This window comes from Monomorium pharaonis, chromosome 3 (assembly GCF_013373865.1).
Source record: "Monomorium pharaonis isolate MP-MQ-018 chromosome 3, ASM1337386v2, whole genome shotgun sequence".
Taxonomy (NCBI): Eukaryota; Metazoa; Arthropoda; class Insecta; order Hymenoptera; family Formicidae; genus Monomorium; species Monomorium pharaonis.
The window spans coordinates 12,542,146-12,569,437 of NC_050469.1; the positions used below are offsets into that span (position 1 = coordinate 12,542,146).

Here is a 27,292-nt window from a genome sequence, read left to right on the forward strand (position 1 = left end):
CGGACACGCGTGCGATGGAACGATAACAGAACCGGAGATGCGCCAAGTATTCGAATGTATTCACTATTCAACTGATTATTGCGCTAGTGAATGTTTCGCCGGTGAAGTTTTGCTGAAGTGCAAGCAGATTGCATTCGGCCTGTAACAATATCGTTGGAATTATTTATCCTCCGCGCGAAATGACAAAGCTAACAGGTGTATACAAGTTAATTCATTATGTCTCCGCTTAGAGATACGGAGATCGTTAGAACTAATTAGAGCACACGGAGGTCGCGAAACCTAATTACTCCGCTAATTAAAATAGTAAACATCGTTCTATCTTAATTTATATAATCCGGGGGGGGGGGGGAATTATAACGCGTTCGCATATCTCATCCGAACTTAAGCGGCAGGTTTCGAGGAGTGCACGCAATGCGCCGCGCTCTTATATTACATTGTACTACCTATACTACATGTACTTGCAATCAACAACTTCCCTTTAATGCACACTTATGGAGCGTAATGACATAATGATTGCAGATTATTCAATTTCCAACAACTACCGTGAAGCATCACAAAGACTTTCGCCTAAAGCCACGTACCTTGGAGCCGTTCTTGGTTGGCAGCAGGGGAGGTACAAGGGGCGGATGTCATGTCGTAGAAGAGCATTAGAAGAAGAACATAAAGTAGAGGATGAAGAAGACAAAGACGAAGAAGATGAAGAAGAGAAGAAGATGAAGAAGAAGAAGAAGAAGACGAAGAAGAAGAAGAAGAATAGTCCCATTCTGGAATGTCGCGCTCCGATTGGTCACCGGTAGTGGGCAGCATGCCCTCGGATTGGCCCTAGGCGCGTTTCCCCACCTTGGTGGAAATTCACTTTTTACCGTCGTCATTACAAAACTGACTGGCATCTCCTAGACCATGTCATTACGGTGCAGTGCTCCATACAGCGAGCATCCTCTCACGAAGCTATACCCACCACCACCACCGCCACCACCATCACCACCACCTCCGCCGCCGCCGCCGCCGCCGCCGCCACCATATCACCATCGCCACCGTCGCTTACCTTTCCACGACCACCACCATCACCACCACCACCACTACGAGTACATCACCGCCACCTCCACCCGTAGTCATCACCGTCACCGCGGTCACCTTCTACTCTACGTTTCTACGTAGCGGCGCTCCGCGTCCTTCTCCTGATCTTCCCACCTTCCGCGACCGTGGAAGAAGAGCGCACCGCGGCCCACCGGCGCGGCGGTTATCTCGGCAGAGTGTTACGGCCGGAGAACAGTGCGCAGACGTTGCTCTATTTCGGCTCTAGGCGCACTCTCGCAGCCGGCACCGCCGTGAGGTACACTCGCGCGAATCTCCGCGGCCGCTCGTTCGATCTACCACCGGCGGAGAAAAAGAGAAGAGAAAGGAGAAAGGGACAAACCGATACTCGGTGAAGACTCATCCGGTGCGCGGTCGCCAACGGTCTCTGTTCTCCACTGTCGTCCGCGTCGTCCCCGGGGAATCGTCTCGCGCGCGCGGGGATGTCCGATTGACATCCGCAGTGGGAATAAACGGATATCGCGCGTCGGAGGCGCGCAAGTGGAGGAGGACCTGTCCCGCGTACGAGTGGTGAACGGAAAATCGCGGCCGTATATATCCGTGTATATACGCTTTGCGCGCGCCTTTCGCTTTCTACGAGTGATTCTGTGATTCGTGAGATTTAAGAGACCTCGGGTGATCCTCACAGAAACCGCTCCCAGCCGGACCAATTGCCGAGAGGGTTGAAGGAGATCGTCGGGTAGAATGGCTGCTGCGAGAATGGATCGGAAGATCATGCTGTAAGTTCACCATGTTTATTTATTTCGCACGAATTCTCAGCTGATACGAATCGCTCGATGTTCCGATAACGAGAGAGCTATCAACAAAGACGGTATCTTTATAGAAGATTTTTAGGAGATCCGCGTGTTCACACAGATCCTTCAATATAGTCCCCGTGCTTTTTATCGCGATGCAAATTTATGGCTAGCAATTCGCCACGCGAATTTTACGACGAATTCCTTCCCATTGTATTCCCTCCTCTCGCAACATTCAGCACCGGCTTGATATTATGATAATCCAGCCAGCGAGACTTTTTACGAAAAATACTTGAGCGTAATTACAGTCGTCGCAGCCCGTCATTAATTATACCCCCCGGGCCGGCAAATTAAAATAATGCGTTTATGAATCCATGTAATTTACCTCGATACCAAATCGTGGGTTGATCTCCGAGATAGATTATTTTCCGCTATCGTATCAAGTACTGATTACCGACTAATTTACGTGAAGATCAGAAATATTATACCCACCGCGCGCGTTTTTCACGGGCACGGCCGCGATTTGCTACGCTGATACGAAAAAGCGTAGAATCTCGTGCGCGAGAGGAGCTCCCTCCTCAAAAATACCTAATCGATTAGTTCGTAGCGGAACGGCAACATGTATCTGGTTAATCTATTATCCGGCTACTTGGTATCCGATCTTCCGAGAAGCTATGTACACCGGTCTCTCAGTACGTCGGCCTAAATTATAATTACTCCATTATGCCATTTTCTTTCGGAAGGAACGCGGCACAGATACCATCTTCTCCCGTTACGAAACCTAAATCAGTGTTACTGCTGCATTTTTGTCACGTCGCAAGTAGAAGAAACTGCTACCATCCTGCCGGGTATATTCAGTTTTTTGTCGGATTTTTACTGGATTTTTCGTTTCGCGTAAGACGCACGCATTTTCGCGGAATAGAAACGCATACGGGAAAAAAGGTTGAGAGACCGAGAAATCTGGTACAGTAGGAAAATAGTAATATATGTTTAATTATCACAAGTCACTTTTCTTAATTATACTTATTTTTAATATATATGTCGTAAAATTAATTTAATATAATTTACCACGCGTATAAATAAATTATAATAGCGATGCTGGGAAAAACGTTACATTTTTCCCAGCATTATATTTTTTAGCTTATTTCATCATATTGAAATCTCGTACACGTATAAAATAATAGTATAGCCACACCGAGAATATAACATCTTTAATGCAGGACCTGTTTTAGAGCGGCATTACTTATTGCTGTATATTCCACAGTAGCTTATTTCATAATTACTGTTCGCTATGTATTATCGCTTATGTCGGCAATCTCGAGAGTTATTAATTATTGGTTATCTTGCCTCACCCGTCATTTTGCCCCAGTTTCTTCTAGGTTCTTGTGCACATCTTTTGCTACGGTTCTTTGTTGATATCAGCGAGTAATGATATCGATACCTTTTATATCGATATATCTAAGAAAATTTATTTGCAGTTAAAATTTTCATCACCTTTTAATCTTTCTGGATAACAAATAACTATCCGGGATTACGGCTGAAGAGCAAACCAATGAAATTTTTGCGAGGCTTATAAATCGTAAGCTTTAAAATGCAATATCTTTTTTACGCGCAATTTTTTTTTCTCAATTCACTTCATAACAAATACACCTTAACCAGAATATTATGTAAAAAATCTTGCGGAATACTTAAACGTACACGGAGAGAATATTCTACTACTTTTTAGAAGAGAATTTTAATAATTTTTTAGTATGGTAAATACATCTAGGGAACAATTATACATTCAACCGATTTCCTAGGAATCACCATACCAAAAATCAGTAATGTCTTTTTCAGTAATGTCTCTTTCTCCCGTCGCGTTGCCATTTCGCTTATTCCTCTTTTCTCTTTCTTCTAAATTTGAATAGTATTACTCAAAAATCATAAAATAATAAAACAACCATGATTTTAAAAAAACTATATTTAAAACATTTATTTTTAAAAACATTTTAAACATATACATATTTCTTATATCCATGTTTTTTGAATAAAAAAACGATTGCTTACATTAATTGTTATGGTAACAGACTAAGTTTTAAAGTTTTCAGTACTGTTTCTTCATATTTCAATTGTCAATTGAAATTTTTGGTATGGAATTAATCTAAAATTAGAAAGAAATCTACTATTTAATATTTTTGTCAAATCTATTTTCTAAAACACGACAAAATTGGAATATTAGTTATTAAAAGTTGATATAGTTTCAATCTATAATATAATATTGTATACACAGCCAGTTTTTGTCATAAACATATTGATTTTTGCAACAATGACGGTCTGTTACCTCGCTGGTATATAATCGTACCAATTTTCGATAGAAAATTCTCTCCGTGTACTTCAAATTTTCATTTCAGCCAGGGCGGGTAATTTCTCGCGCTATTTCTTTCTGACGTATAAAATCGTACAGAAATCGGACGCGATAAATCCGAGATCGAGCATAAATCGCTCGGTCATTCGGAATAGTGAAAAAGGATGGGGTTTCGAAGACGAGGTTGTTCTCGATCTTGCGCTCGATCGTCGCCGCGCTGGATCGTTCACCGCGTACCATCGGTGCGCCGACCAATCAAACGGGACATTAACCACAGTGCTCGGGAGGATCGTGCACTAGTTTGCATGCACCGAGAAAGGAAGCGATCACGGGCGATCTAGCTACTCCGGCAGTTGCTGATGTGCGTGCGTCTATCCGTGCACACGCGTGTCGTACAATGCCTGGATGCAACGGAATTGCATTTAGAACCGTATTTGCCTTCAATTAATCGGAGGGTATATATACCGTCCGGAGGGCTCCGTTTTGCGGAGCGGAATTTTGCTTTCGAGTTCTTACGATATACGTAGACTGTCCATTTATCCCGATACCGTTTATATGTTTGCTCTTTGGTTTTAATGCTCCTGAATTTCTTTCGTCTTGTTTTATTCGAGCGAGGAAGCTCACTAACAGCGGCGAATTAATAATAGCGGAAATACACGCGAAGCTACTAGTACCATACCGTGGCGGCCGTAAGGTTTTCACATTTATTTATTTATGCTATTGTACGTAATTTCACTATTCATCGTAGAGAGAAAAAAAAAGAGGACCACGTACAAAATAAGATATAATATTAGAGCTTCGATACATCGAAGCGAGATCGTGTCAGCGATATATGCTAACTATATATCACGGTACGATGAGAGGAGAGTTACGTATGTATATAACATGACATATATACACAAGCAAAAACATGTATCAGAAGGAATACCAGATCGTGGTGCGCGGTTAATTTACAGCTAGTTCTAGAGCTTGTATTCCTCCCGGAGCCTGCAGCTCCGACGTTGTTGTCAATACATCGTTGGATTATAATCACGGAAACGCTCCAGTTTCCTCAATCACGAACCGAGATCAATGTAATCATCCTCATGATTAACTTTGCTTGAGTCTTTCAACCGTGGTACTCGACTCTGCGGTCTCCGTATTGCACTAATTTTAAGACGATGATATAATTATTCTATAAATTATTCTAAATCTATTAATATAAATGCTATATATAATTTCTTATGCCTCTCATCAAAAATATACAGCGTTATTATTGTGAAAATTAAGAATAAAAGATATGTTTTGACGATTAGTAATTTACAGAACGTAAGCAGGTGGGAAAGAATCGTTCGTTATAGGCGTCGCATGGTCTTCCGTCATGGTCGTATCATCCCATTTAATTAAACGATTAAATCCCGTTGATATATCTTAATCTCGGTTTTACGAGCGTCCGTCTGCGATACCAGCCGATTTTTCGACTCCGGTCGCCGTCGGGGATGATAAAAGCGTTCAACGCGGAAGCTTTTTCACGGGTGACTCGACAGGAATGTCGTCCTCGCGCTTTACGATCTCACATCACAATAAATGTCGTGACGCATATTCGAGTTCTGTTTGCTCTCGAGCTCCAATTTCACACAGCGGTAACGGCGACGCCCACGGATTCTCCGTTCGCGTCGATAATCCTAATGAAGCCATCGCAGAAGAGGAGATCGAAGGAAATGGGGAAGGGGAGGGATATTTTCCCGGTGTGATCCAAATTTTACGAGCAACGTCAACGTTGCCGCAAGAAAGCTCGCGTGACCGGCCAGCGTGATAGTCAGCTCCAGCTGAAAACACCAAATTAACATGATTTTTCTCGCCACAGCCACGCCCGCCTTATTACCCATTCGTAAGGAGCGTAATAAACGGTAACTTTAATACTAATCACGTTAACCGCGGGTTAACGTATCATTGTAGGTTTTAACTGCGGGTTAATGGATTCCATGCGCGATCTTATCGATATATATATATATATATTTAGAGAGAGAGAGAGAGAGAGAGAGAAATCGTAACAACGCGCGTGTAAACAATTGTTTGTACACCAATATCTATACAGCATACAAACAAGAGTCTAAGAAGAGTAAAGGAATTATAATTACAGAAATAATATTTAGCCATATTTGCATCAGTAAATATAGTAAATACAATTTTTTCACTACTTTTAGAAATAAATACTGTATTACAATCGTAGATTTATGTTTGCAATGAATGTGTTACTTTTACATATAATAAATGTTTGAGAAATACAATTACGAATAATAATTGAAATGGAATAAAAAATAATTATCATACGTTGAACATAATCGATCGCAACTGAACTTGCATGTCGCCCGCTAATGTTAATAATATAGTAAAAAATAAAAAACTACGTAGAAAAAAAGAATATTGTTATTTTGGCAATATCTTTAGTTTAAAAATAAAAATCTTGAAATAAGATTATATTGCTAAATATAAAAATTTATTTGAATAAAGAAAATTTTAAGATTTTATATAGTTTAATTAAGAAAATGATATTCTTGTTACTTAAGAATAATTTTCTTGAATGGAAAGGAAAAAATGTTGGATAGAAAAATACTCTATGTTCAAATCGAAGATTTTCTTAGAATAAAATTATCAAACTAATTAGATTCTTGAAATAATAATTATAGGATTGAAATAAGACCATAATATTGTTGAAATTGATCAAGATTTTCAAACTCTTCTAAAAAGACATATATTGTTGCGTATATATGAAACAATGAACACGTTAATATCAGTATACAAGAGTTAATTTGACACTTGCTTTTTTTCTGTGTATAAGCGAATATATATGTATATCGATATAAATTCCGCGCCGGTTATGCCGTACATATAACATTTGTATCTTTTATTCATTGCGAGACCACGCAGCGCATCGCGCCGGTGCTGCAGTGGTGCTTCGTGATGCGTAAAATTCACAGAAAAATCCCCGATCTTCCGTGACACTGCTTTCGTCTATCGTCTTTTTCTGCCTTTCCCTTGGCTTCTTCGGTTGCGGTCTGATTCTCGCGTTCCAGGCGATTAGCCTGTGGCCCATCAAGGGCACGGGCAATCGCTCCTCGTCTCGGGCTGCTTAGGTGAAAAACTATATACTGTGAATTACCAGCTGTATTGTGAGTTACCATCCAGTCCGATCGCTCTTCACCGCAGATATATTCCAGCGGTCTTCCTTTCGCATTGCGTAACCAATCGTATCAGAGAGAGTTCATACACACCAGTCGCTTATTCATCTTAGTCATCGTTTGTTCTGTTCGTCCCTGTTCTGCTACTTGTCTGGCATTTACTATTCAAGGCTTCGTAAATTTGATTCATGCTCAGGCGCTTGAAAAAAATATTGCTAAAATTCTCTCGAAAAGTTGTTCTGTTATTTTGCGTTATAAAATATGAAAACAATCAATCAAAGGTAATCGCGCGCGCACGGATCACGTACATTCCGGAATCTTTTCGTAACTCTTTATTTTGCTCTCTTCATTCGGGGTCAATATTCGTTCGCGCTATTTTCCCCCACATTGTTCCAGGAGAACAATTTCCTGGCTCTTCCTGTTCCTCTCTCTTGATCCGTCGTACCCGAAGATGAGAAAAGGAGAGCAGCGAGCGGAATCTTAAGTGGCAGTTGAAACGTGCATTTATAGGTCGGTTTTGCCTCGCAATTCCATCAGTAAAGTGAAGTGAAGTACGCAAATCTTGGTAGGTCAGATCGGCTGTTTCCATCATGTACTCTAATATTGCTTCTCTATTACGAGATATGTAATACAGTATGTTCAGTCTATCTACATGTAATATACACTTCCTCTCCCCATAATTTCAGCTTCATAAATTTATAATAAAATGTAATTTTATTTTTAAATCCAATACTACACTGAGAAAAATGTCCAGAGAACAATAGTCGGATATCCTATCGCAAAGTAACAAATGGATATTTAGATCGGATAAAAATTTGACCACGTTTTATTGGGAATGAAATCATTGGAATATTCGAATAAAATATTCGATAAAATATACGGAAAGAATTTTCTCTTAAAAATTATCCTGAAAATCGTGGTAATTGTGGGACAACATAAATCTTGAAGAATTTTACTATACTTTTGACAAAATTTACTACAATTTTAGTAAATTTTGTTAAAAGTACGGTAAAATTCTTCCAGGTTTACGTTGTCTCAAAATTACCATGATTTTTATGGTAATTTTTAAGAGAAAATTCTCTCCGTGTACATTATGCGTTTAAAAGGGGATAAATAGATATTTATTTTCCGCTTGTTTTCAGACATTTTAATGATTTCATTCGATGATTTGTTACTTTTAATAGGATATCTGATTATTATTCTCTGGACATTTTTTCCAGTATAGATATGCCTTTTATACAAGCAATTAAATCTTTATTTGTGTTTTACTCGTCTTTTAAATAAAAACGAAAGATTTAATTAATTGTATAATTATACTTTGACGACACTCATCAATCAATATTTACATAATAATGAAACAAATAAATTGTTTTAAATCGATGGTAATGAAAGCGCGTTGTTTTCATATTTCAAAGCTGCTCATCAGCTCATAGTTAAGGTAGGCGTTCATACGTCGCGTAAGGCCGAGCGCAGCAAGCGCGAATGTAGTAAATTGGATGCAATGAATCTTGAGTAGTCAGGTGGACGTAAATTGATATTCATAACTGACGCAGAAGCGATTGCCGAACGTGACCGGTCGACGGCGTATTGTGCGCTCTTAGGATCGTGGCCGACGAGGCATGCGGTCCAGAAAGCTGAGATCGCGTAACTCGATTTCTGACTGACCATTGTACGTACGTGTGCGTGAGAATGGTTTCACTTGTATGTGTGTATACGCGATCGGTAAGATAAATTTATTAGTTATCTCGAGCTTCGCGCTTAGCATTTATCTAGGTTGATCTTCGTTTTGTTGCTTTCATCGATTAATGAAAATAATCTCAATTTTTGCAATTTGTTGTAAGCTGTGTTTGAATGTTCATTTTAAAAAGATATATGCGCGGCATATTCGGAATATTTAAAAGCTTTTCGCAATAGTTCGAATATTCGTGTTACAAGCTCACATATATTATTTTTGGAAAGCGCAGTTAGCAGCACGGTAACGTTGTCGATATCAGACAATAACTTTGAATTCTAATCGCCACATAACGGGCTTATTTCATTTGCATCGATCGTCATCGGGTGCATCGACAATCGCACGATCGATGAATTGTATGTAAAGTCGTGTAATCAGATATGGCATCGCGGCATTTCAAAATAAGATTATTATTCATTAATGTAGATTTGTAATTGCATTACTGAGCGTATTAAAAAAGACGGGATGAACAGTAATCGCCTACGGTGATATCCCGCTTGAAACGGCGGGGATATCCTCCTGTAATGGCGACTCGCAATAATTATATGCCGGCTATTACACGATCGCTCACAGCGAGGAATACGTCTGAATTTTATTCGCAATAGTACCGCAAGTTTCACAGGTTTCCCGGCAATCACCGAGTTTCGACTCGAAGTCACGAACTTCCATGCAAGTCAATTACGGTGTTCAACTAGCCGAGGTACCGGGTGTTCCGTTAAATCGTCAGCAAGTGACAAAATTCACGATGACGATTAGATAAAGAGAAACGCCGATTCGGCGCGGAATATCTCGTTCTTTTTCGAAATAATACGGTTCGTGATCACGAGTACGTAACTCTCCTCCCTCCCCCCCCCCTCCTTCAAGTTCAGTTATCCTCGCACTGTAGATGTAAATCTACATGCCTCTGTGAGCTACTCTGTGTCGCGCTTTTCCAAGAGTGTACAGTTCTCTTTACATTTGAATTTGAGAAAGCTGTAGCGATTATGCACGAAAGAATTAACGAGATGCACCTGCGGAAGCAGATGAAGCGAATTTGTAATGTGAGAATGCGGTGAGATTCTTGACCTTTAGAATTTTTCTCGCGCGAGAGAAATATGGGCATGTTTACGAGCGGTGACACGAGTGCACAATGGTACTTATGGGGACAGAACGTCGAGGGTACGCGCGCGTCGTGAATTTGGGATGCTCTCCCTTGGGATTTACGACGCACGTTCGCGCTCGAGGTTTTGCATCTGATCTAGCCGAGTCTCCCGATCAAGACGTACAAATATGCAGCGCGCCACCACGACGTGGTCGTCTCACAACCAAAAGAAGGGATAACGGTGCCTGGTTAACGCGACTTTGTCGAGACAAAATAAAACAAAATGTCCACTTTAATTTAATTATCCTTATCTCCGCGCAACGAGCGCGCGCCTTTCCTTCCCCGCCCCCCTCCCCCTCTTTCTCTCCCTCGCGAGATGAGATTTGCGGTAATAAGGATCCGTTCGCGAGAAGGCAGAACTCTCGCGACCGGTTGCCACAAAACGTGTCCGATTATGTCACGCTAATGTAACAGGCGAATCCGCTGTAAACGGACGGGGATTCATAATTAACCGCGTTACCGCTTCCGACGGGTAAGAGCTACTGAACTACATATGTATTCCGTAAGCGGCGATAATTACGACGTTTTTCGACGTAATCTGATAAACGCTTAATTGCTTTACGCGCCGCGCCGCGCCGTCTGCCTTCAATGGCGCATCGTGTGTCAAAGCAATCCCCCTCGACTTATTTTCCGTTCGTCGTCGCGTGTACGGCGATCAATGACTCGCGAGGCGAGTCAGCGGTGCTGATTTAAAGGATAACTAAGGATGCCATTCAAACCTGCCGCGTAAGCGAATCGCGTATACGAATAATCTTGTAATTGCGTCTGGATAATTTGATGACCGGGTTCCGCTCGCTCCTCTATAGAGATCTAGTTTTTGCATCTTGTCACGCGAACGGAGTAGAGTTATTATCTGTGCAACAGGTGCTGGATTTAATCCACATATCGCCGAGTGTGCCATGCGATAGTTTGTCTTGCGTACAAAGTCGCGTCCCACCGCGCGACACGTCTTATTTCTTCTAATGAAACACTTCTTGTTTTTTTATAATTTTCATTTGAAAATGTACAATTTAAATTGTATGAAATAATTGTTTTCTGAGATGTCACGCGGAATAAAGATCAGTCGCAGCGGTAAGTCTGTTATATGTACAACTAAAATATAGCCATCACATACAAATTCTTGCCGCTGTAACTTTTTTTGTAAATTTCTTTTCCGCACTATCAACAGTTAATTTAAAAGTATAAACGAATAGATTATTCTTCTAGTTTTCATTTTGTTTTAAACCACCGCGAAGCCATTGAATCGCGAGATCACGTCGACAGCCGTAAAAGTCCCATGAGAGAGAGAGAGAGAGAGAGTCCGCGTGATCGATCGGTGACGAAAGCGAACGAGATGTATGTAACCCGAGGAGGTGATTTACGTCACGACCTTTCTCCGGGTCGGGAGAGAAAGAGAGGAAAGAGATTGCGCGCACGTATAGATCCCCCGACTTTCTTCGCTTTCGTGACGGGGCAAGGATTTCCGTGCGGAATGAGGGAGCGGCGCGGCGCGGCCGAGGAAGAGGACAACGACATTGACTGTCGTCGTGACCATGACTCGACGCCGTTGCAATTACGATCGAGTCTTCAGTCAGCCGGCCAGTCACCCAGTCCCTCTTTCCATCTCCGTTTTTCTCCCTTTTCCCTCTCTCCCCCCCTTTTTTTTTTATCCGCCGCGTATCCACTTCGGCGCGGCGAACGACGAATGATCGCGCGGCGTGACCACGAGGAGCACGAAGATATGACGATGAAGAGCACGAAGATGACGGGCAGGACGGACAGAGAGGGCGGGTGAAATTGACCTTCGTGGTGGGACTGACCTTCAACAATGATGGTATCAGGCGAGTCAATCGGGAACATGAAATGTCAGTACATATCGAGATGATATTCGCGAACGATCATAACGGTTACGGTGGATTTTTCCCTTCGACGATTTATGGGTAGATCCCTATCTTACGGCAGTTCACAGTGAGAGAATAATTCATTAGTCATATTATGCAACGGTGGTAATCTGATTGTGAAAATTCTACAAACGTCGGCAAACTTACAAGGGTGTAGGGCGCTTTAGATACGTATACAATATTTGCATGAAATATTGATGTAAAATCTATAAAAATACTTTATTTTACCAAAAGAAAGCAATTTCCTATAAACACTGGTCCAATTTTTACCGCTGTCGTCAGTGCTAATCGTAATTACGCAAGAGAGTAAGCTTTTATTAATTATTACGACAATAGTAAAAAGTGCTAATGATATATAATACTAAGAAGAATATAAGAAGAATATAAGATATATAATACCAGAAAGAATTAAAATGCACACGAAATTACATATAAAGACACGTATTAGTTAAATTAAAAATTTGTAATTATTTCTTATAAAAATGATAAAAAGTTTCGTGACAATTTCGCTATAGGAAGAGGTTGGACAATCTTTCAATCACGGTTGGAAATTTTCGCCGCTGAAAAATCCGCTGTAGCCGGAAACGGCAATCGCCAGCGACACGGCCGGTGACCCCGGGCGTAGTATCGCTGCGATCTTCGCTTTCGCCTTCGCGGTTTCTCGCAATGGGTAATATCTGACGAACGATCGGCCCTTCGAGTTCATTCTCTATACAGCGAAGAAGTCGGCTTATCCGCGGACGGATTCCGCGCCTCTGTAATCAGGAGGGTATCCCACTGGCGTCATAATTTCGCGAAGTGGCCGGAAAGATGGACAGAGAGGCAAAGGGGGAGACTAGAGGGGGAAAAAGGTGAAGGGGAAAAAGGACGGGGGGCGCGATATATAGGCGCGGGCACGCGCAAAGAGGGGAAACAAAATCGCTCCTCGAAGGGCTGCTTCCTGGACTTCGCTATGGCGCGGTCCGGCATACCTGGAAATCGGCGGTAGCCTGGTGGTAATAGGGAAACAGTTTCGCCCTCTTACCAGCTTCCTTCGCTCGTGCGCAAAGAAATACGTATATCCGGCAAAGAGCCACCGACACATAAAATAACCGCGGCGTAAACCTCTTACGAGATCCTGAGCGGTCCTCCTGTCTTCGAAGACTCCGCGTCGGCTTCCGCTTCCGTCGCTGCTGTTATTGCTGCTGTTGTTGCGCGCGGCGATTGCGAGTGGCTATTCCAATTTTCATAAGACCGCATCTCCGGTGGATGAACTGGTGCAACGAGATTTTTCAGAGATATTTACACGATACACGTGTAGACTTTAAACTTTCCGTGAAATTGAACCTTAGACGTATCTTAAGAAATTGTAGGCAACAGAAAATTCCATGAATGTTTGATATAAAAGTTTAATATAAAAAAGATGAGAGAAAATCGATAAAGAAAGAAAATCTATAATCAAAAAAGTCAATAATCATTCGTGTAAAAAGTACTGTATAAGAGATAGGTATAAGGATACTTAAAAGGATGTTAATTACAATCTGAAAATTAGAAAAAAAGCACGAGAAAAATCTTTCTTTCCTTCGCCCGGATCGAGGAAAGGTTAATTTTCGCATCAATATAAAATCGCGAGGCGTGTAATTGAATGCGCGGATTCCGCTTAGCAAGATCTGGAACGGTGGAACACCGACCTCCCAGGAGACGATTAACTTTTATGAGTATTCTTTCGCGGGTGGCTGACATCTCGAAACGCGGGCACGAGCTCGTAAAAAAAAAAAAGAGAGAAGAAAAGAGGAACAATCGGTTGCACAGGCGGCACCGAAGTTAGAGGGTTCGAGCGGGTTATATTACAGAGCACCGCGCCGCGGCAATAACTGGTGGTGACACTTTAACACGAGAACACGGCGACAATGACACTCCCCTGTGAACCATTGTCGCTATATCACCGCCGCAATTATACTCCAGTACCGTTTCGGTATTAACTCTTTAACTGCGGTACACTGTAATCACGAAACGCTTGCCTCGAATTTGTGCTTCTTAAAACTAGGCATGAAATGGACATTTACAGGAAATACGTATTTTGCCGGGAAAATGTCCGGATGATACTACTCGTTAACAACGTTACACTTAATCAGTATAATAATATGATTGCGTGAAATATAATTTGCAAAATCGTGCCGTACAAGGTGCATTTGTTATGTGCACGTGATTAAAGATAGTTTTAGATTGAAACCAGTTTTAAAATAAGCATACAAAAGTATGTGGTGATGATATATTGCTAGATAGTATTTCATTGCTAGATCAACATAGATTGATGACGTGATTATATCTCCGTGACAGACGTACCTGTATCATTCAAGAGTAATCTGCAAATTAAATTTTCCTTCAATAGCTGAACGTTAAAAGAGTAACTTAATGTTAAAGCAGCTTAACTGATCGATCGAGGTCTTCGATATGCTTGCAATTTTTAATTTTATCGTTCTTATAGATTTTTGCTCGAAGCGGAAAGAAAGTGAAAAGGGTGTTTCGTCTTGTATCTGCATTTTGATTTGAAACAGCGCACTTTTGATAACGCGCACGTATCTACAATATAATTGTTTGTTATTCTGGAAATACGTTAGATTTATAAATTTTTTAATTATTTTAATTAAAAAATTTTTCAAATTATACCCGAGCACATATAGAAACGTACATAAAGTCGTGTGCTTCAGCACACAGATATAAACGGTCGTAATAGAAGCGCCATGAGTGGCGATAAATAACTCTCATCGTCCGTCAAACATGATTTACAGCCACGCTTAAATGATTCTAATTAAGATCGTATCTCCCCGCGATCCTGCCGCGTTTCACCACTTCGCGATAGTCCTCTCTCTCTCTCTCCCCTGTCGGGGTGAACGACGATAAAACATCGTTCGATCCGGGGTGCGCGCGCGGGTTACTGCCTCTCGGACCTTTCCTCCACGCGGCCCTTATAGGCCTGCCTCGCGAGAAGGGCGCAAACGGTCGTTAAATCGACGTAGCTGACTTTTATGATGGCGGCGGTTTTCTGCGATACCGGAAGACTCGATTTCCTCTCTTCTTCAAAGTCCCTTTCCTCGCGCGGTACTCTTACTCTATCCCTTCTGCGCATCTGCATCGTGCTCACTATGGCCGGGGCCGATATATTCCCTTTTACGAGGCCGACCCTCGCAGCTTCCATCGTGGCAGGCGCCTTCTTCTTCTTCCTCTTCTTCTTCTTCTTCTACTACTACTACGTCTTAACTGCACCGCTTGGACGTTCCGCGCGGACCGATGGAAAGCCGGGATCGTTAAAGGCACAAACGATCGATGATCGTTCCTGCCATTATATTTTCCACCGAGTAATTTTACGCCGCCCGTTGCGCCAGCGGACCCGCGAATAAATCGCTTTATCCGTCTTCACAATTACCGTAAGGGTTCTTTTTAGGGGTAAATTCGAACCAGCGTACATCTACGGACTTGAATACATTGGAAACGCAAGACAAATCGGGGCGGATTGCTATTTCTTGACATAAAGATACATTGAGCAGTATCGGGAAATTATTTTTTTCACTATTCTCTAAATTGCGATGAAAGTTGGATATTTGCAAGGTTAGCGTCGATTGCGGTGATTTAATTCAAAGTGGTAGAAGAAAGAATCGGTATATAATATTTACACACATACTTATACATTCAATGTATGCGTGAAAAATGGCACATTAAAAGGATAAATTATTCTTACAAATAATATACATTTTTATTTTAGTGTTAAAATACGACTATTATTACGATATTACGTATGAATGTATTTTAATTTGACAGCTGTTAATGTCTTGTTTTCATCTTGGATCGGGTCACATTTTAATTCGGCATTATTTATTGACGATCCAAACGATACGAGAGTTTTCGGTACGTGCAAGTCTGCTCTATCGATTAAAAATGATAATTTATCGAAAAACGTCTTTACCTTAATGTACGTCGCAAGAATGTTCACGGTGTATTTCCTCGTCATCAATTCCAAATGGCCGTAGTAAGTGAACAGGAGTCTTAAATTCGACTGAATATTTAACGACGAGTAATCAAATCCGATAGTAGATTTCACATATGCGTATAAAACGTTATGTCTAAATATTCCGGCGGTCTGTGACTTCGCGCGCGGGAGAGAGGCGAGCGTTATAAAATTAGATACATATAGTACGTATCACGGCAGGAAGAGCCCGCGAATACTCGGCCGGCAATGACTTCAACATATTACGCAACATTATTATATTGTACACCACTATGCACCGATGCCTTTGTGCCGGTACGGAAGCGCGTGAGCACGCGAATCGCCCCGCGGCCGGCTGGCGCAGCGGAGCATCAAATCTACCTTCCCCGTAAGGAAGCATGCCGACAAATTGCATTGACACGTTTCTCTCTCTGGCCCCTCGCCTTTTCGGGGCCCGTTTTACGTCCTTAAATGTCGATCGGCACTCGAGCGGTTTTTAGCCGCTAATCGTGGCAGACGGCTGGGAACGATTACCGGGGGGGGGGGGGGGGTACCGGCCGTTGTGTTCGGTCGTTGCATCTTCATTCGCGGATAATTCCGCGTATCGCTCGCCCCGGGACACTTCAATCTTCCTCCGAGGAGCGGTACAGCTTGGCTAACCATAGACTCCGAAGCCGGCGAATTGATCGCTATGCCTCGCGCGCGCACGACTTACATAACTCGCGCAAGTCGAAAGTTTAGGCACGAGCGACTCTCATGATTATTATTACGTGAATTATTGCCGGCGTTGTTATTGTTGGAAAAAAAAAAAAGATAGAAGAAGCTATTTATATTCCCACAATTGCGTCGGCCACTTCGGCTGAAAGAGCGAAATGCGTAATATCGCGCAGGCGCCTGCTCCTTACTCGAATGAGCAGAGAAAAAGGAAAGGGGATAAAATATAGAAGCTCGAAACACTACAATGAAATAAATCGCAGCTGTGCGTTATATAAAGCGACGTGTGTTAATCGCGTGGGTTACAAAATAAATTGTAAAACGTTGCTTATGCTTGACAGAACGAAATAAGCAAAATTCTCTGACAATTTCATCACGTTGCAACGTGTTACGAAGTAATAACTTGGGCTTACCGCGATTATTAATTATCACGGCAAATTGCTCTGAATTACAGAAGGGTAAACAAACGAAACACGTATAGCCCATCATCCGAGGATCCCGCTGGAAGCGATCGTGCCGTAGTGGGAAGTCGCGTCTCTTCCTCCTCTCCCTCCTCCCCATCCCGCCGTCGCAGAGGTCGTCGTTGTGTTTGTACGTTGACCTTAACGGTGCAGGACAGGCCTTGCCACCCACCGTTTCTCCCGGCGAAGCGAACACGAAGAAACACTCTCGCCGACTCGTTTTATGCGGGCCGGGGACCCCTCTCACTTTCGTATTTGCATGCCGGACAAATATATATTTTTTTTTCTCTCGCCGCCGCCACCGCACGCCAATATGCAGCGTCCGTGTGATCTCTCTATTATGATGGCTTCGTGCTTCGAGTTAATGCCCCTATAGCCCCGACAAGGTGTAATTTCGCGGCGTACATTATCCGAATATCAGAATCCGTCGCGGAACTAATCGGCCCTACGGCGCGCGGCGTAGGAAAGAATGTTGAAGAGCCGTGAGAAGGGAATCATGAGTACGCGCGCGGGATTATAATAATACCGCGTAGGGTATTCCAGTAATAACAGTAAGAAGAAAAAAAAGCTGCAGGCGCTATCGATATCCGCATAATGTTCTAATCACGGCGCTATACAAATAACGACAACGAACTCGGCAACGAGTATACGGGGTGGGGGGGGGGGGGGGGTAACGGATGCGAACGCGGTGTATTCACCGTAAGACCGTTTGTAACAGAAATCCCAAGCTATATTTACGCACGGGGGATTAGCTACGAGGAAACACACCGTCGTCGAGCCGATGTCAATTGATAGTCGTGTAGTCGGCCGTCTCTCGGTCATCTCTCGCGCACGGGGCAGGATAATTAATACCGCGCGCTCGTAATCACCGCGACGTGACATAACGTGGCATCCACACGCCGACGCCGACGTCGCGCCGTAATCTTTGCGCCGATGTCAAGGTTACTAGCGGCGACGTTTGTAAACGCTCGTCAGCATCGGCTGCGGAAGACAGCGACCGTACGAAGGCTCCGATCCGCGCGGAGGCCTATCGGCCAACAGGCGAGGAGGAACAGCTGTTAGCCGGCTCCGCGCTGATGACGCGCAAGGTCGCTCCGTTACCTCGAGAGATTTCGAGGTCGGCCGGCCGTCTCTTCTCCTCACCGTGCCGGAAAATGGGGGATGAGGAGGATCCGCGCTCCGGCCGTCGTTTATCTCCTGGCAGAATGGGCCCTCTATCGCGCGGCCCGTAACAGTATATTCGCGCGGTTAATTTCGCGAATCACCGTGCACAGCGCCCGCCGTGCGGTAGCAGACGGGAGAGCAGTTAGTCAGCCGGATGAAGTAGACCTACTTTAACTTCTCTCTGCGCATCGCAAGGAGTGCACATTCCTGCAGCCCCGGAGCCCCGGAATCCGCGGCGAGGACGACGCGGTGGCAGAGAGATGATGGCCCTCGCAATCTTCGTATCTGGGTAAACGGAATTAACGTTGCGACGTGTAGCCCGCAAAACGCAAAACGTTACGCTCGCGCGTTGCCCCTCTCTCTCTCTTTCTCTCGGTGACTCGACTCTGAGTGAGTGATTGATAGCCACGCGGATTAATTTCGCGAAGGAGACCGCAATAAGCTGGACGTGGGAGTTGTCTGGTTGAAACGAGGAGCGAGGGTGAGATGGTTGACTTCAATTTGCAGCGCGCGAGTTTCGATTGACATTTTCGAGATTAAAATCTCTCTCTCTCTCTCTCTTTCTCTCTCTCCTCGCACTTCGAGGACGTTTGGCGGTTTGACGAGGAAGGCATTACTCCCGCCCGTTTTTCTTATCTCTTCGGCAACCCAAGAATGTACACTTATAGCCAGCTCGCCACTCGCGCAGAAGATTGCTAAGATTGCGGCGTTCATTATTCCGGGAAAATAACGTTCGTTTATTGCGGTCATGTTTTACAGTTGGATCACGAGGATGTCATCGTTGCCTTCGCCTCCTCAAAGATCCCAGTGTCGTTACCGCGTTGAGCATTACCCTCCGAAAGGATTGAAACCAACGTGTGCCATTAGGATAATGGTTTCGGATATTTTTCATTTCCGAATAAGCTTCGACGTGATCGTACGCCATCGCGCGGCTATTGTGATTTCACCACACAATGGCCGAGCCGATTGTAATGTTCTCCGAGGAGGAGATGGCCGCAGGGGGTGGAGAAGAGACGTCTTCAACCGTCTTCGCGGTTCGCACTTATCTCACATATCCATCGGGCGAGCCACTATAAGCGTTTCGCTCTCGGGGCGCTCACGACCCCGTCGCGGCGCGAACGAAATATTCACGTCCGTTAGTTATATCTCCCCGAAGACACGCACGTTCTCCAGGTACGTGCGCGGCAAGGCCACTCCGTTACCACCGGCCGCCAAGGTCAGTCCGCGGGGAAAGAAATCGAGGGTGATGACGGCGCGCGATCGGCCTCATCCTTTTACGCCGGGTAAAGTAGCCGTTAATTCCCCGCTAACAGTATCCTTCTCTACGGTCGTCGTCATTATCATCATCGCACGCATCAACCCGACCGTTTTCACGGAGGTGGTTGGTCAGTTTACCGCGCGAGTACAAGGTAGCGACGAGGGGGGGGGGGGGGAGGTAGGCAGGGTCCAGGCGCATGCACGAACCCCTGGGTTCTTCTCGCGGTAAGTCTTCCCGCGGCAGGCAGGGCCGACCTACTCCGCGGGATAAATAACACATAGAGATCGCGGGGTATACCCTGAAATTGTTTTACATGGCATACGGAGAGGCTCGGGGGGCCGTGGGCGATGCATTCATTAGGTCGTTTTACGGACCAATAACAGAGCACGGCAGACGCCACGGTAACAACGTGTCAGTCGTCCTAACGGGTCTTCCTCTGCTTCTTTTCCTATCTTCTCCTCCCTCCCTCCCTCTCCTTTTCTCTTCCTTTTACCACGCTCCCGCCTGCCGCGTCTCCCTCTCGCTCTCTCGCCAACGGTCCGGCAACCGACATTTTCGCTATTTCGCCATGTTAAACGTCCGGGAAACAGCGCGCCGATTTGTCCTGGATAAAGATACCTGTTGACCCCGCCGCGCGAGGAAGAGACAGATTACTTGTATCTTTGTATCTTGCACATTTGTTCATGCAAAGGCCGGAAGCTAATTACGAAAATTATACGCGCGTCTCATGTAAAATTGTAAAATAAACTGTTCGCGCACAAGCGGGACGCGAGGATGAAAAATGGACTAACTATCATCTGGTTCTCCTTCTCCGCCGTTGCCGCGGAGTGACAGGTATATCTCTTGTCTAACTTGTCCCAGCCGCTGGATATTTATAAGTGAATCGGGAGGATTTACTTCATCGGAAAATTAATATTGCAGAGCGCAAAACGCGCATCCGCAATCGCGCGCATTAGTCAGGCTCGCGCGCGCGCGCGCGCGCGCACGAGTACATACATTTCCGGGTTTTGCGCTCGACGCTCCTTAAATGGAACCTGCCCGGAAAGCATTAATCGTTACTTATCAATGCTCACCGCTCGAACAATGTCGGTGACTCGGGGTGTCAAAGTTACGATCGGGGCACGCACCGTTGTTAACTGTGATTAATGACGCACCATGTATTAATGAGATCCTCTATTTCCCGATGATGCAGCATGATCTTTTTGACGAGCGGCTAGAACTAGGTATCAGGCTCGCGGGTATATGAATTTCTTCAGCCATCGGATGAGGTAGTCGAGGGTTAATGTCGCACTCGTAATTAACTCGCTCTCCAACGAATCGACTGATTACTCCAGGAATAGTATAATGGCGACTTTCGTAGCGAGAGAAACTTGGTCTTGGCAATCTTTCCACGAGATGCGAAGAATTTCGGCTACAAGTACGAATTTCTTCGATTATCGTATCTTTGTCATTCGGTGAACTTAAATTATAGAGGTAATGATGGAGAACCGAGTTATATGTGTGCATTATAAACAGCGTAAAATATATGCCCTTAGGTATCTCTCGTTGGGATTTCAATTAATCACGCTCTTTTGACTACGCGAGCGCTATTATATTCACATCAATCTTCCTCCTCGCGGGCTTCCTTCTCGTTCAACTCGCGCGCGCTGTTCCCCTATTTCTTTTCTTTTTTTTCCCCCCCGCATGTCCTCAATTTTTCAAACATCACACACAATGCAGAGACCTACTAAGATCCTTCCTCTCCTGCTTCTTCCGCCGTTCGTTGCGGCCGCAACCTGCAATTTTCATGACTGCAGTCTCTTTGACCGAGGCTTAATTGTCCTCTGGGAGAAAAGTATTATGGAAGGTAGGTGATTAGGGGGGGTCGTCTTTTTTCTCAAATAAAAAGAATTTGTATTTATTATGCGGAATATTGTTATCCTTCTAAAATATTTCAGCGAAATATTTTCGATCGCGACGCGAAGTGGGAGAAAAAGAAAACTTGTTCGGGATCGGGATATCTGGGTCTCGATATGCAGGCGGGCAATTACCGCGCGTTATTGGCGAATCGGTGTACCGTCGTTTGTGCCGCGGCGCAAGGATTCCGCAAGAAAGAGATTCCCGACAGTAATGATCGTGTGTAAGAACAGTAGCGCTGCCGGTAATAAAAGCGTAAATCATTATTTGACGCGGCGCGCCGGAGCGTAACGTCATGGGACGCCGGAATGTTAATGTTCGAACGCCGATGACAGGAAACAGGAGAGATGCTGGCGTTACGCCCTGCTTTAGTTACCCCTCACGCCGAGGAACGGCCGTCTCGTATACGAATAACGATCTCAGACGTATTTCGTAATTAGGCCTAAGTATCGGCCGCCGATGCGGCTAACAACGCATTCGCGATGTATTAAGAATGAACTGCAGCAGAAGGGATAATAAAAACGGAATACGACTGCTGGATTGTGTCTAGGAAAGAGGAATGGAGCTATTCGTGCGCCGAAGAAAACTTCCAGTCTTGTATACCTACATACGCGATACAAAAGTCGGAATAGGAGAGCGCAGAGTAAGAAATAAGTAGATTTTGTCGATTAAAACAAAAATATCAAATATTTCAGTACGACATTAATGATTTTCGTGCAAAAGGATATTTTAAGAACAAAAGAAATCCCAACGTTATAAAAAGCTTCAATTTGCGAGGGTCATTTTTTTCCCCCGTGCGCTCTTTACGTTTTATAACAAATCGTTTTCTCGTGGCATAGCTGGGCAACGCAATGCTCACGCTTCTCTTCTCTGACCTATGATTATTTCAGAGGTAGGGGAACGTGCAGTAACGCCCATGGGCGCGGAAATAATTTTCCGCACTGGCGACGATAACACCATGAAATTAAGTGATGCATAAAGCATGATTGATTAGGTTTACGGAATGGCCGACCCGCAAAATGCGAAATCCTTATTCGCGATTCAGCGATTTCAAGATTATCGCAGGATAGATTTTTCGAGGACGAGGCGTCGTTTCAAAGAATCCGGCCGCGATCAAGGAAGTGCCCCGTCCTTTTCTCAGGACGGTAGTAAAACGCGCTTCGTAACATTCCGAGAAACGATTCTTAAATAGCGAGCAAAAAGCAGTCGGAACCGCCCTATTGGAAGGAGCCGCCGCTCTTTCGTTCGATTTTTTTGTTTCGCGATTTTTGTCAAGATGGGGGAAAAGGTGGTTTATCGAAAAATTTCCAAGATGCCGTTCGATGGGCTTAATGGCTTTACGACGTTACATAGTAAATTAATCGCCTAGATTTTGCGGAGTTATTATGAAACGTACATATGTCTACACACATAGATAACGGTTCTAATTACGAACGATTGTTAATTATCCATATTTATAATTGCGCACGGTGAACATGTGCTTCTTAATTGTGTCATTAAATATTAAACGAAGCTAAACGAAGTATTTTTCTTTTGCATATGTGTGCCACTCAACACGAAAGTAAATGCCGCGGCAAAAAAAATCGGGACGGCGCCAATTCGCGCCGACGCTAATTGTCGGGTAATAGCCTCGCGGTTGTACGCGCTTAATCGCCCGTATTAGCAGGATCGCCATTGTCATTATCTCCGTATAGGAGCTGTAAAGCAAGATCCAAGTGATAACGCGCGCTTATCATTATATCCCATACAGAGATTACGCCGGTTCGTATTAACGCGATCGCGTCTGCCTCTCTCTCATTCTCTCTCTCTCTCTCTCTCTCTCTCTCTCTCTCTCTCTCTCTCTCTCTCTCTCTCTCTCTCTCTCTCTCTCTCTCTCTCTCTCTCTTCGACAGCGCGATAAATGGAGTAAAGAGAGATGGCAAGTCGCGCGCCTAACAGCTGCCTAACGCGGCAGTATTCACCGATAGTGAGTCCATAACGGTCACCGACAATTAGACGACTTTGAGTACCCGACCGAGTATCCGGCAACACGAAACAGCGTGGTGCGCACGGCACGGCCAGGCCGACCAGGAAAAGCCAGTGGTTCCCCACGTGAACCTCGAGAGAGCACGTGTTCCCTGTAGCGAGACCGTCGTCGTCGTCGTCGTCGTCGTCGTCGTCGCGCTGGCGCGATAAGTGAAGTAAAAGTTTACTTTAAAGGAGCACTCCTCGAGATAAATTCTCACCTCATCCGAGAAAATTGTTGCTCCTACGCGCAATTTCCGCTACGTTTCAATTCACGAGGAATAGAACGTTAAAAGCGAAGGGGTGGGGGAGAGGGGGACGTAATAATAGAATTGGCCGTAAAATGAAACGTAATGGCGGGACGAGGGAGGCGCGCGGAGCGTTTCTTCTGATTGCTACTTCTGAAATTGCGGCTTCATAAATATATGCCTCCTAAATAACTTCATCGTGACTCGGATAACTCGAAACAGTTGCCTTAACCGCCGTAACAAGTCGCTCGTAATTACGTATTTAAGTCGATCGTACTGTTAGGTGGACGTTAAGCACGATATTTTAAGAGCCCCATCGCGCGCCGCGCGGCGGCTGTTCGATACTTCGCGCGCGATGGGCCCCCGGCCCCGGGCCCCGGCCCCGGCCCCGGTCGCCACCGCCGCCACCGCCGCGTGGTTGCTAACTGTAAATAATTGTGCGTACCATTATTACGTCTCGCCCGCAACGAACGCACCGAAATAATCGCGCGCGAAGGTAGAGAGATAGGTGTATATTCCGCGCGACGCGCCGCCAGTCGAGAGGTATCCTCTCCGCGCCACGAGCTATTGCACATCCGTCGTTGTTGTTTGCCGACGATAATTATACCGTCGCGCGACACGAAACGACTCTGGAAAATTCGACTCTCCCTCTCGCCCCCCCTTTCGCGCCTGTCACGAGAAGGAAGACCGTGAGACGCGCGGAGAGACTCTCCGACGACTCTCTGTCTACGCTACGAAACCGAGTCTAACGGTCCCGTTCCGTGCGGCGCCCCGAGTAAATGTCCCCTCGGCATTTCCCCTCCCGTTCTACCGAACAACGAACGGCCACGTGTATGTGCCGCACACGTCAATTCGCGCTGATGGACTCGGCCGTCGTGGATCCGTGGCGCGCCGTGGATCATCCGTAAACAGGAAATCGCGTTGCCCTCCCCTCTCCCCCCCCCCCCCGATCGATCCTCTCGCGTCCGCGTCCGCGATCGCCGCGCGTCAGTTAGGTTGAACGCGTTCGCGCGTCGTCGCACAGAGAAAAAACGGGTATAAGTCACGCTCTTGTCTCGCGTCTACCTCGGCACTTGCTTGCAGAATCCGAGAAATTGTACGTAGATCCGCGAAAGAAGTAGCCAGCCGTCTCGTCTTACGAAACTGCTAAAATTACCCGCAGATCTGCGAATCGATAGACCTAATAAACCAATTTCCCTTTATGTGTCTCTCGTGACCAAGATTTGCATTGGCCTGAACAGTTCTTTGCGCGAAAGTCTGCATGCCGATACACGAGTAATGTCGCGTCATCGGCTTCGCTTTTTCCATCGTCATTCGTTCGCTTTGCGCTTTACTCTCTCTCTCTCTCTTTCTCTCTCTTCCGCTCTTCGCGTCAAGCGTATATTTCCTCGCGCTTGTGCACCGTCTCGTTGCACCCTTCGCAATGCTTTTTTTCCGCGCGACGCGGGTAGAAGGGCCGCGGTGAGTTAACGAGCGATCCAAGTCAGGCCCCGCTTTGAGAGACGCTGGTTAATGGCCACCCGTTGCCGTTGACACTACGGCGGGGGCCTGATTTACGGACACCGGGTATATATATAACGCGGACCGCGTGCAAAGAGGCGATCGGTCGGCGTTCGTAGCCCCCCGTTGAAAGAACGCTCGTCGACGTTATCGTCATTACGCACCCATTACGGGGGTCAAAGAAGCAAATACGTATAAATAATAATAACAAACGCGCCCGCAATAAATTACAGGTGTGCGTGAGAGTGCGCGGACTTACGATACGGAGTCCCGTTTGTATCCTCTCCTTCCCCCTTCTCGCCAAGTGTACAACGTAATACTGTTAAATATTAAGAGGTTATATTTAAAACGATTTCTCGAATTAGGTAGCTTTTTGTAACTTTTATTTTGTCAGAATTTAATATTTTAACACAAAACGTGTAGTTAACAAAAAAACAACATCCGATCAAATCATTTCTGTGAATAAATTGCTTAGTTTCCATAACATTCATAAATAATGAATTAAATTTAGGTCAAATTTAACATTTTTCAAATTGTTTGACTCTATCATTTCAGTTAAATTAATGATGTATTGATATATGAGCAACAACAAGCTATAGGAACGATTAAAAATAACTTATATTGGGTAAGTATAATTCAACACTACGAATTTAATAGCGTACGTAGTTGGAAAGCATTGAAGGAAGTTTCTTGTGGAAAAAGTAAAGGACACGGCGGCCACGGCCGCTCTTTTCAAAACTCTGTTCGGACGAACTTCCAGATTCATACGTATTAAGCAATTCAACTAAACCGTCGTCGATTACGCTCTATCGAGCGGGACGTTAAAGGCGCGCGGTGTAATTATCGTCTCGCCATCGCGGAAATCCGCGGGAAACCCATTACGACGGGCGTCACGTACACAGCCGAGAAAATTTATCGTCTGACATTCCCATAACGCTATCGTGACTATTATAACGAGCAAATAAGAACAAGCGGCGGATATCACGCGTATGTTGTCCTTTTTTTTTTTAGAGTAAACCGCAAGCTAAGGCACCGATCGTGTAATAAGAAAGGAAGTACAAATAATTAATAAGATCGCTACGATGACGGATGCCGACAAATTCGCGTTTCACAGGAACGCCGCCCCGCTTATACGCCCGCTTTGCAAATAAGAGATTCGCAATCGCGTTGATTTCACGCGTCATCCTACACGAGTATGTTTATTGTATTAAAAAACACGCAGAATTTATTCTCATCTTCATACTTTATACTTTTTCACCGCCTGGCGCTTCTTTGCACTTCTCCTTAAATTTACCGTTTTTTTTTTCCTTTGCGTCTCCACGCGATAAAATCCGACAGTTTTGTGTACCTAACGACGTGGCTAACTCAGTCGACAAGGAGTATTGTTTTTCCGCGTCGCCTCGCTTCCTTGTTGTTGCGGTCGATAAATTGCATTTCTCGGCATGCTCTCGAACCAACTGATACGCATTCCTCTTCTCCTGCCTTGTATCTATCACTTGCCCATCATTAAGAACATCAATCCACGTTGTATAAACGAGAGAGCGAGAGAACGAGAGCTAGAAATGCATTTAACAATTAGAAATGGCAACTTTAGCACAAAATCAAAATAATGGTAACTATTATCCATTTTCAAAATTAATTTCTAATTTTAACAAGTTATTTTTCAAACTTAATTAACTTTTTTCCCCAACTTGAAAAATTTATCTATATAACAAAAAAGAGTGAATTACATAAAAACAATATTTTTTTTCTCTATTTAATAGAAAATTAATTTACTAATATTAATATAAACAATGTTTTTGAAATTGACTTTTAATTGAATTTTAAAGTAACTTTTGTTATAACTTTTTACATTCAGTTTAATTAAAAAAAATATATTAATTTATTCAACTTTGCGCGGAAACATTTAAGGAACAATGCATCTGCCACTTCTCTTCTTGAACCATGAGAAAAGTTCGCAAACCGCGCGAGAAAGAAAACGCGAGGTTAATCCAAG

The 27,292-nt window shown here is 44.4% G+C and overlaps 1 protein-coding gene across 1 annotated transcript in view; it reads left to right on the plus strand.

Moving 5' to 3' along the window:
* Nucleotides 1–1,743: 1,743 nt before the first annotated feature.
* The window catches only part of LOC105834400, a 69,511-nt gene continuing 43,962 nt past the window's right edge, over nt 1,744–27,292 (plus strand). Inside the window, exon 1 of the mRNA XM_012676852.3 lies at nt 1,744–1,814. Coding sequence (XP_012532306.1) covers nt 1,780–1,814 — 35 coding nt within the window. The 5' untranslated portion in view covers nt 1,744–1,779. The remainder of the gene's footprint in view (nt 1,815–27,292) is intronic.